The 12,058-nt window shown below is 42.4% G+C and overlaps 1 protein-coding gene across 1 annotated transcript; it reads left to right on the top strand.

Annotated features, from left to right (window-relative positions):
• Nucleotides 1-9,133: 9,133 nt before the first annotated feature.
• Nucleotides 9,134-11,459, top strand: LOC136451899 (uncharacterized). The gene is made up of 3 exons (XM_066452578.1): nucleotides 9,134-9,392; nucleotides 9,618-9,667; nucleotides 11,058-11,459. The coding sequence occupies exons 1-3, from the start codon at nucleotides 9,323-9,325 to the stop codon at nucleotides 11,211-11,213; spliced, it is 276 nt and encodes a 91-aa protein (XP_066308675.1). The 5' UTR covers nucleotides 9,134-9,322; the 3' UTR covers nucleotides 11,214-11,459.
• The last annotated feature ends 599 nt before the right edge of the window (nucleotides 11,460-12,058 follow it).

Genomic DNA, 12,058 nt, shown 5'->3' on the forward strand with positions numbered 1-12,058 from the left:
TGAAAAATCTAACACAAGGTAGATAAGTAAGTTATCTACAACTTTATTATTAACCATCTTTATAGAAAAGATCATTGTCATTATGAAATTATCAACACAACAGAAACTATACATGCAACCATCTAGTTGAATTATAAAGCAATAATTAACTAGTTGCCTATAAAGCAATACTTTTAAGCTTTACTAATAGTATCAACAGATTATATTCATCACCCACACCATAGAAAACATCATGGTTAAGCCTAACCAATTTATTTATATTCATTTATTAATTTCCTTAGATAATAAGGTGATTTAAAGGATAAATATTTCTAGTGCTCAATAAATTCTAAGAACATTACAGTAGTCTACAAATGAACCTAATAGTCTACTATACAAATTTCATAACATTTGGATAAGTATAGCTACCTCTACAAAAATGACAAGTTATATATGCTTATTTTAGCAAAAATAGTTTATCATAGTTAAAAGTGTCAAGCAATGGATTTAATATTTTTCATACTTTCCTCCTAGCGTGAGAATATTGTGTAAAAATTTGTATGCTCATATGTTATGTATTTTTACCCCAATTAATTTTACTAGAAACAACAATTAATTAGGATTAAATATGAAGACCATATTTCAAATATGCTTACAATAGGTTTAATATTTTTCCTAGCTAGAGCATGTCCACACAAGACCAGCAAAATTGGAATCATAATTTTATCACCTTCCTAGCTCAAGTTATGCAATTTACAAGATAGAAACTATTTTAAAAGCACTTATCTTGCTCAATTTAATTCTCCCATAAAATACCCTAAACAGTATATTTCATATTTTTATCAAATAGTACACTTCAAGACAAATCCAACAAAATTTGGTTCACCCCATTTGGATACTCCTAGCTCTAGATATGAATTTTTGAAGTTTGCATTCAAATCTATGAAAATAAATCCAGAAAAAACATTTCAAATGCTGACTGATAGTTGGGACCCGCGAGTCAACAGGACCCACCCGTCAGCGACACACAGAGTAGGGGCATGGCTTGACCGGTGGAAAGCTCACCGACGGCGAGGTCACCGGCGGTAGCGTCACCGGCGTCGTGTTCCCCACTCTCTTGCGCACCTACTGGTACCCCAGGTTTGCTCAGAGGGTCACCAGAGCTACCTCATCGGTGAGCATGGCGGCTCGGCGGCAGCGCGCAGTGGTGCTCCGGCCATCCCTAGCGAGGGCATGGCTAGGCGAGCATGGCTACGACTTCTACAAACCCTAGCAAAGCTCTACGGTGTGGATTAGGTCAGGGTGGAGCGGCAGCGGAGCTAGGCCGCATGCATGGCGGCACGGCGGCATGAGCGCAACCTCGGCATGGCGGCATTCCACTCCGATGAGGCTGACATTGGCCTTAGGCTCTTGCCTCGAGTTAGACCAAGCTCTAACCTAACATTAATGTCTAGAAGCGTGCGAGGAAGAAAACCAAGCATGCATAGCCACATGGTGGCGCTCTCGGCTCACGGCAGTGCGGCTCACGTTCCGACATCGGCGACGCGGTAGCGGCTCAATGAGCTATGGCTATAGCTTCTAGGACCTACGACGATGATGTATCAAGAGAGAGAGATGGGAGGAGTGATGGATAGGGCTAGCCACGGTGAGCTCGGAGCTCGGCGGCTCTCCGTGACCATGGCGGCGATGATGACATAAAATGTCGCATTACATGGGCTCTAACTAAGGCAATGGCGGGTCGGTGAGGTAGAGAAGATGATAACAAAGCTGTGTGCACGAGCAATCACACAATGATGTGGTGGCAGTGGCGTGCGAGCTCGGCGAGGGTGCAGCGGCGATGGCGCCGGCGCTCGGTTCTGCTCGGGCGCAGTGAAGGCGAGAGAGAGCCAGAGTGAGGCGAGTGAGGAGGGCAACGGCGTCGCGTGGCTTTGTTGCCCATGTCGGCCTAATCGGTGGGGCCGGCACTAGCATACTACCACCATGCGACGCATGCGACATACTCCGGTCGGCCACAATGCGCGTGCGGCGCCGATTCAGACGCCGCTGAATCTGATTGACAGCGCTACTTTGTGCCTCTATAACTCCTAATCCAGTTCGAGTTAGCAAAAACTTCTTTAATAGAAATTGTAGAGCTATGTGAGTACTACAACTTTGCTTTAATGATCATGGTCTAATTCGATCTGGTTTTCAAATTACATTGCTCCAAAGTAAGTTACTTTGAAACTGAAAGCAGCTTCAACTCTTAGAAAATTTCTTGTCACAAAACAACATTTTGTTGATACTTGTGAGCTCTATTTGACCATGTTAGACACTGAATTAGCTCATAACCCTTAAATAAAGTTTGTTACCCATGACTAGAACTATAACTTTTATTCTGGACACACAGCTATGCAAACACTCTAAGCTACTGTTCAACTTTGGTCAAACTAGTACCATGAAAATGGCATTTCAAATGAACCAAACACTTAGAAGCAAATTTGGTCTATGTCATGAATATAAACATTGTTCCATTTATCATTCTAGATGTGTCTAAGGTGTTTTCATGACCTCACAACCATCTCATACATTGGTCATACATGATTGCAAGCATAAGCATATATATAAAATCAACATTTCATGTGATAAGGTATAAGAATAAGATGAAATTTCATATGCTCATGCTCATGAATGCTTGGATGATGCTTGTGCTCATGAAATGCAAATGTCAAATGAAATGCTTAACACTAGGGTGTTACATCTGGCTAGACACATAATTCTTATTGGGAATCACCTTTGTCACTAATTGGTGTTCCTAGTAGTTTTGAATTGTGCCATGAAGGTTTTTATAGGCTACTCACCCCCTCTATCCATCCTAGCGGTCGTTATAGTTTGTACTTAGGGACACAAGGCCCTTGGCATTTTGGCATAAAGCTCGATAGTGAAGACGACGAGGAGCGGTCTGGGAGAAGGCCACATGAAGACCCACTTGCAAGTGGGGAAGTCCCATGGGCAATCCATAGAGTTACCTGACTGGGTGCTTGGCTTATGAGGGGTTCCAACGAGTACTAGGGGAGAGCGAAAGCTTCTCGATACCCTAGGAAAAAGTTAACATAGGACTTGCATTCTCTAACTCATTTATGTTTCCGCATTTATTTTTCTTTCCTTGGTTGTGAAGTCTAGCTTGCTAGTAGTTGATAGGAACCTAGGGTGCAAAACCCTTTTTGCTTAGACATAGCAGCACACTCAACAAAACATTGGTGCACATATCAATAGACTTGCATAGGTTTTGATAAGTGTTTTTAGTTGGTCATAGGTTTTTAAGTTGCCTAATTCAACCCCTTCTTAGGTGCTCATAGTTCCTTCACGTTGCAACATGACGTACAACTAGCAATCTTTGTTGGATTTAGCTGTGCTTGGCCAAACCTTATTTTAACTATAATAAATGCTAAGTGCAATAAAGAATTAATCATGCATTAGAAATTGACTAGAGATTAACTCAGCTTAAATGGGTGGTTGTTGTGTGCACCTTTCTGAGAGGTTGAGAAAGTAGAAGATGAGCCACACACCCATGCACATTGAGCCGTGCTAAGTTGCGGCGCGCTCCGACTCAGCTGGCCAGGCCACGACATAAGTGGTGTGGAAGGTTTTGTGGCTCCAAATTGTAAGTGATGTCATGTTGGACGACAATACAGTCTACCTCCACTGAGACCCGAGCCCTGAAATCTTGTTGTGGGACGACAATACATGTGCCATCCAACAACATGCTTCTCTCGGACAGTACCCTCATCCACTACTACATAAACATTTAATAGGGGCGGCTCTAGATGATTTGTAGGGGTGGTTTGGCCAGCCGCCCCAACCATACTGTCTCTACAAATCATGCATTTGTAGGGGCGGTTTTCAGACTGTCCTTACAAATCGATTTGTAGAGGCAGCTGGTGTTATCAGCCGCCCCTACAAATCAATTTGTAGGGGCGGCTGGTAACACCAGCCGTCTCTACAAAATAGATTTGTAGGGGCGGCTGTAGTACTAGCCGCCCCTATAATACATGTTTGTAGGGGCGTTTTAGTCTAGAACCGTCCCTACAGTACATTTTTCTATAAAAAAATTCAAATTTACAATTCAAATTCGACCAGAACATATATATATAATTCAAATCTGACCAGAACATATATAATTCAAATATGACCACAAGCACAAGAGCACAAGGTGTTGGTCCTGAGGATTTCTACCTAAGTAAACGTTACAAGTATGTATACAAACATATAAGTATGTGGGGCTGAGCGCTAATTGAGAGAACAAATGGCCTAGTTATGATCAACTTTACAGGGCCACCTTTTGTTAAATTTTTTAGTGTCAACGGGAAGCTATGATTCTGGCCTCTGAGGATCAAGCCAGCAGGGAACCTTCCTTGTTGTGGCTTCTTCATTCAGTACAATGGTGACAGGACTTTTCAAAATTTCCTATCCAAAATGCAATTAGCATGTCAACTGTGTTACCAAAAGAGCTAATGACTTGGACACAAACCAAGCAACTGACTCCCTTTGGTATTGAAAGATTGAATAGTTACTGAAAGAAGGTTGTCAATCAAGTACCATGAGTACCCCAAAATGTCCACCTTTTGTTTTCTTCATTGCTATCCAACCTGTAGCAGAACCCTAAATATGAGTTTGGTACTTTGGTCTCTCTTAACAATGAATAAAACACTTCACGCAATTCACAAAGAATATATATATATATATATATATATATATATATATATATATATATATATATATATATATATACAAAGAAACCATTCTGTTTATATGTGCAAAATTATGCCAACAATTAGTTAAAATCTTTTAAAGACCAAAAGGCTGCACCTCAAGTCACTTGCAAGCTGATAACAACCGGTGTTGGTAACTATGACATTGATTGGCTAAAGTTTATAATATGAATCAGGAAATTACAATAGACATCAGATCCTATGATAAACAGACCACTGAGTTGTACAACAGCAACCACATAGAGAGCAATACAATTAATGACTTTGTGCATTCTCAGTTGGCACAGAGGTAAGAGATTACCTCTATTATCTAAAAATAGGTCACTCTTGGTCATGGTAGGAGCCAAATTATCTTTGGTAGGCACGACATAAAGCACTTATGAATATATAAAACTAGGCAACTAGCCCACAAGTTAATTTAATGTCATGCACCAGATCGTTAAGGCCAAACTAATTTCATAGGCAGTGTATTTGTTTTCTTTTGGATGGCATGAAGAAATCATTGTCATTCAATGGGGTCAACACGCACATGCACATGATTGGAAATGTCCTTGTTCGGCAAAACTAAGATTTGGCAAAATTAATCTGATCGGAAATCACCTGAATGCACCAGATTTGGCATGCATGCCATGCTGAAACCCTTAATTCCAACTAACATGAAGCGGCAAGCAAAACCAGATCTAGAACAATCAATCAAACAAACAACTACAGTAATGGAAAAAATGTCGTTTTAAGTAAGGAATCATAAAAACTGCACTATAAACTCACCAAATAAAGCTAACATGGAAAATTTTCTATAAAGAAACTGAGCTACTATCAAGAATAGCTTGCATCACTTTCATGTTTTATTTTACCAGCATGAGTTTAAGATACTACTGTAGTTTTTTTACCTACAAGGCTGTAACTCGAATGGGCACAATGCAATACATCAACCACTGAATGGATGGACCTACTCCAACTAATGTTTCAGCTACTTGTTGTACTAGCACAAGATTAATGATATCTCTATTTTGCTATCCAGGAATAATTTCAGTAATTGTCCCAACAGGTGTTAAAGAGATGTTAAATTGAAACATGTGAGATCGCAAGCATAAACATGCTAATTGTCCCAAATCCATACTGCACCCACACCAAAGAGTTCTATTTCTATGAAAGGCTGACCACTCAACTCAACCCACCCTGCTGGTCTCAGCAATTAAGAAGTAGTTGAGAGGATTGAGTTAATGCAGGAAGTGAAAGAGATATACAAGCAAAAGCTTGTTTGATCATAGTAGATATTAGATGAAGTGAAAGAGATATACAAGCAAAAGTTGAAACACTACCTAGAATCTTCCCTTCAACTATTGCAAGACTGAACACCAATCAAATTGGGAGATTCCTGATTGGAGGAAGACAGAAGCAAAACGCCAACTACGGAATTTACAAACAGACCCTACTAACAGTACATGAATGAATAGGACGATGTTTTTACAAGACCTAGACCCTACTGTGATATATCAGTAGCTGCAATACTCATTAGAGGTTGACAAACCAAACCATGTAACCTTAATTACAACAATTTATGCAGAGTTCATTCATGCAAGTACAAAGTAAACAGAGTTAGCCCACAGAGGAGAGCTCAAATCAAATCCTAGAACAATCAATCAAACAACTACATAGCAAAATCAGATAGTAGAAATGTTGCAGTTAATAGGTAAAGCAACACCTCCATCCATTTTTGGTAGTAGATCTGGGCTCTAAAACACAGAGCCACAAAGAAGAAAGCCAAACCCACAAGCCCGATCCCCTCCTCACAAGTACCTAGAGTAGTCGAGCAAACCACACACGCAAGCTACTAGCAAGCAAAAGCTGGGGAAGAGGAGGCGTACGAACACAATGGCGCCGGCGACGAAGCGGGCAGACGTGGAGAGCACAGAGGACGTGAACTATTTCACCACCGGCCCCCACGCCCCCAGATGCGGGGACCAGACCCTGCAGCCGGCCACGGTGGCGCTAGAGCCCGACGACGGAGCTCGGGGCGGCCGCGAACGAGCCTTCAAATCAGCAAGGGAGAGACTCCGACGCGCCTCCACGGGGTAGAAGGCAGAGTATGCCAGAAGAATCGTAGACCTGATCTAGGAAAGATGAACCAGATCTAGGGAAGATGAACCAGATCCTAGGTCCTCGGTTTCGCGCAGCAGGAAAGGAAACGAAGGGGCCGGCATACCTGGGTGCTTGTTGTCGGTGAAGGGCACGACGAAGAACTGGGCACCGCGGTGGCGGCGTGGCGTACGCGCCGATTGGCAGCCAAACCCTAGGACGGCATGGCTGCACCGGGGGCCATCCGCCTAGGTTGACGTGCCAGCTCAGGGGCCGGAGAGAAGGCCGCGGCGTTCGGAGGAGGTGACCTCGCCGGGGGGGTGACGATGGTGGTCGGCGCTCCCGAGCGCAGCAGTCGGGGGGCGCCGTCGCGCCACCAGCGCCTCGCACGGGGAGCCAGCGGTGGGGGTGGGGGGAGAGACGATGCGAGGGGGAGGAGGAAGAGGAGGGGGCAGCCGCAGCTTCCACGCCGCGCTCGCCAGCGGCCATCGCCCTGTCGGCGTCGGGAGAGCGAGGGAGGGAGAAAGCGAAGAAGAGAACGGAGGGGTGAGAAGAAGCCTCTGGAACGACAAGCTGAAGCCGAGTATTTATTTGTTGGGTTATTTGATTGCTTGCGTGCAGCATTTGTAGGGGCGGCTGGTTATTGAGCCGCCCCTATAAATCTCAACACCGGGGGCGACTGGTGAGTGAGCCGCCCCTACAAATCGACCCATTTGTAGGGGCGGCTCGTATCACCAGCCGCCCCTACTGTGTCATTTGTAGGGGCGGCTGGTCTCGTGGGTCCCAAGCACGCTCACTGTAGGGGCGGCTCCATCCACAGCTGTCCTAAAAAAAATTAAGCCGTTGCTACAGATCTTTTTTCTTAGTAGTGATCGGAGAAAGGTAGGCAAGTGTGTGGATGGAGCACTGACGGCCAGGTCCCTGCTGACGGCGAAGCAATTCGTTGAATGAATTTAAGTACAATTGACTGAAGGGTTGTGGATGACAAGATGAGCCCACGTATCGGAGAAACGTGTCAGGCAACGTACGGAAGAACCATTCCTTCATATAGATATAGAAATACTTGAGTTGAACCAGACTCTATCTTAGTCATGTTCAAAAAGAAAAGGTCCATGCAATTGGGTGTCTTTATTCTCCACTAGTTAGCTACGATTCTCGTTGTCTACCACCCCTAATCTGATTAGACGGCACAATATTCCGAAGCACTAAAGCAGTTCCCCACTAACAAGACGATCATATACTTTTATCAGACTCTTTTAGCTAAAGTATTTATGTTTCGAATAGTTTATGGTATAGCCCATAATGTTGACTGTTGCGTAGCACAGTTCTTTTTAACGCTGTCCTCCATATAATTGCGTGCACTTTCAAATTAATATATGTTATTCATCCCACTAGAGGTAACAAGGATTTCAGATACTTACAGTATAATATACAATTTTGGCAATAATGACTTTTCGATATATTTAATAATTAACAATACCTAAAATGCTTGAAAATCCTACACTAGAGGTATTCTTCATGATAAATCTGATGAAATCATTTCATGTGCTCTTGTGATTGCTATTTGTAGAAATACTTCTGTATTATTGAGGACAGAGACGTTTTGTTAAACGACAAATTAAACTAGAGGTACCGCATGATTCTTTGGCTGCATGCCAGAAAAGTTATTAGCCAGAGGCATCATGTATGGTTCCTATCTGAGGTACTGGACTCCTGGTGCTCAGCATGTTGGTTGCCTTGATGGTTGTCCCATGTCTGGCCATCAGACACCCTGCAGATCCTTGACCAATGACCACCCTTTGTCCAACTGCATGCACATATATATTATACACAAATTAGAATTCCTTCATGTTCACTTAATTGATTTATTCTAACCTCTTGTGGAACCCACAAGGCACCATAGTTGTGAGCAACCAGCATCCACTCAAGGGCATGCATTGCTTCATATGAGAATTTCTCTTCTCATCATAAAAAAATATATGTATATACCATACCATTCTTACACTCAAGGCATGCAGTTGGTATGCACCAGCAAATACAATAATAAATAAAGAGGGGACTACTTGCATGGCATGTACTGGTACAAGTCAGTGGCTTAAGCCAGCTTTAGCTTATGGGGCTAGCTAGTTGTTAATCAAACAGGCTGAACCAGCAAGTCTAATGATGACAAAGACCCTCAAAATTCCACAGGGAAAGCTCTGACCAGCCCCTTTAGTCTACCTTTTGTTATTTTAATAAACAGCATTCCTGCAAAAGGGACTCCACTGAGATTCACATATCTCAGGGAAACAAAATAAATGACAATATATATACAATCCATTATTTTGTCCACTAAGCCAGTGCATGCCCTCCTCTTAGTTCTTGCAGACAGCTCGCACCTGCAGGTTCCTTTGTGTCCAAACCAAGGAAAGGAAAGGCAGGTTCTTCACATCTCCGGCCATATCTGCTGCTGCTGCTCCCCAAGCTTTTCTCTCCCTCTTCAAGGTAGCTGGCTGCATGCTCCTCGCGAGCTAGCCATGGAGCCCAGGAAGTCGAATTATCTTGTCGCCCTCGTCTTGGCGTCGCTCTTGCTCTCCGCCATGGCAGGTTAGCGCGCTAGCTGGTTGTTTTGTTGATCAATTCAGGTCATGTGTGTGCTCTTCTCTTTTCCAAGACGTTCTTCGTTTAAACTGTTATATATATTAGAAATCCAGTTCTACAAGATTTGTATGTGTGGTAAGAATAAGATCTCACGTGCGTGACCCATATATACATACTAGTTTATCGTCCTTCAGTTTCTGTAGTGATTTGTGGAGCTTTTGCTTGATGCAGGAGGGCATAGGAAGAAGCTTCTGAACAAAGATGAGGCATCAGAATCAATGGTACATAACAATATATATATATATTTTACACTTTAAAAAAAGGAGGAATAATAACTATGTATACTGTATGATCCAGCTAGCTAGAGATGCATATATATTCTGTTTGCTCTTGTATATTGATCAACTATATATAATCATGTTATTATCATGGCATTGCACAAAAGCTAATGTAAAAAACTTGGAAGAATTTCTTGAAAGTCTTCCGAATATGGGATTAATTATTAGTTTTCTTCTCCCTATTGGCCCCCGGCCGGCTCGTCCTCTCCCTCTTCTTCTCAAGAGCACGGCAATAGAACATGCAACACGTTGACTAGGCATAATCAGACGCAATTTTCCAACTCCAAGATGGTTTATTTCTATACATTCCGTGCATTATTCCTTTAGGACAGTCAGTTCTATTTGACCAGTTAGCGCAGCCAATTTGTATAAGTTTTTTTTAGGGACAATTTGTATAAGTTTCTCTGTCAAATAGATACTAGCTATCGAACGCACATAGATCCATATATATCTATATTGGATATAGTGATGCTTGATCCCCAGAACTGAACTTTAAACAATCCATGGGTAGCAGCTACAGTATGGATATATGAAAGCACTTTTTTTTGGTCAAATACTCAATCCCTTCCAAATTATAGGAGGTAGTCAAATACTGAATCCCTTCCAAATTATAGGAGGTGTTTGGGACTGCTCCACAAACTCTGCTCTCCAAACTCCATCGTGGAGCAGCTCCACAAAAAATTGGAGTTTGTGGGTGCTCTCACAACTCCACCTTTTTTTCTTGAACAGAGTGCGTGGAGCTGAAACCGTTTGGCTAAAAAACATGGAGCAGAGCTAAAAACGTGGAGCGAAGTAGTCCCAAACACCCCCATAGTCTGGTTAGATTTTGTCGTATCAAATGGCAATAATTCTATAATTTTGACCAAGTTATTTAGAGGAAATGCCACAAGATTTATGACGTCAAATTAGCTTCATTAATTTTTCTTGAACTATGCTTTGATAGTGCATTTATTTGAACTTGTAGATACAAATACGTTTTCCTAAAAACTAGATCAAACTAATTAAAAAACCAAAATTAAATGAACTACGATTTGAAATGAAGGAAATATTTAGCATACAATATATATATAAATATATGAAATACGTCGAAAGTGTCCCCAATATATTATCTGTAGTTGTACCAGTTAATTCCCTTGCAGATAGTTATATGAACTATGATTTGGAATGAAAGGAATATTTAGACATCAGTTTATTTATTTAATATTGCACGTCTGCAATAGTTGTTGCGGTTAATCGCGATCTTCACACTATATTATATATTTGCACCCTAATCTCGCTGTGTTCTCCTATAACAAGTATAGCTAGCGTGTAATTGTTCATGCATGCATGGCAGGAGACATCGGAATCCATGCAGCAGCTGCAAGAAGACGACGAAATGGCAGTGGTGGTCCACGAGAGAATTCTCAGGCAGGTGAAGATGAACGACTACGGGCGCTACGACCCTTCACCCACCATGGCTAAGCCTCACTTCAAGGACATACCTAACTAGCCAGCCCACACACTATATATATATGTTGCTTGCTAGTCGCTCCTCCTTACACAAGTGTCACATATATTTGTCGAATAAATTCCATGTATCATCACCATGTGACTATATATGTCCATGTGCACAGTGCCACACTACGTACCTGTTGATATATGTGCATGTATGACGTATGTATGAAACTTATTATCAGTACTTATGGGAGCTAGTAGTATATATATTTGGTGTCCGGCCTCCTCTTCCAGTTTGAAATCGAGTACTCACTCCATTCTACAATACCACATTCAGCTTGGCACTCGGCAAAGGGCGCTCGATAAACAGTTTATCAGTAAAGACCTCTTTGCCGAGTGCACTTTATCGTCGAGTGCTAATCTGACACTCGGCAAAGAAAAGTCGTCGTGACGGCGAGCGTCACCGTGACGACGGCTTTGCCGAGTGTCAAGGTCAAACACTCGACAAAGGTCGCCGCTTTGCCGAGCGTCATTGACTCAGACACTCGGCAAAGGTGGCCACTGTGCCGAGTGCCACCGGCCAGACACTCGGCAAACAGGCGATCTTTTGCCGAGTGCCTTGCCCGTGGCACTCGGCAAATCAGTGATGTTTGCCAAGTGCAACGGCCTTTGCACTCGGCAAAGCATGTTCCCAGGTAGTGACTTTGCCGAGTGTCATAGCCATTGCATTCGGCAAAGTGACTGAAAACAGTCTTTTTTATTTGTTTTTACATCCCATGCAAACAAACAGAAGATATATATAACAAACATCACCAACATCACATATATATCATCAACAACACATATATATCACCAACACCACATATATATCACAAACGTCACATATATATCACAAACGTC

The sequence above is a fragment of the Miscanthus floridulus genome, chromosome 5 (assembly GCF_019320115.1).
Source record: "Miscanthus floridulus cultivar M001 chromosome 5, ASM1932011v1, whole genome shotgun sequence".
Taxonomy (NCBI): Eukaryota; Viridiplantae; Streptophyta; class Magnoliopsida; order Poales; family Poaceae; genus Miscanthus; species Miscanthus floridulus.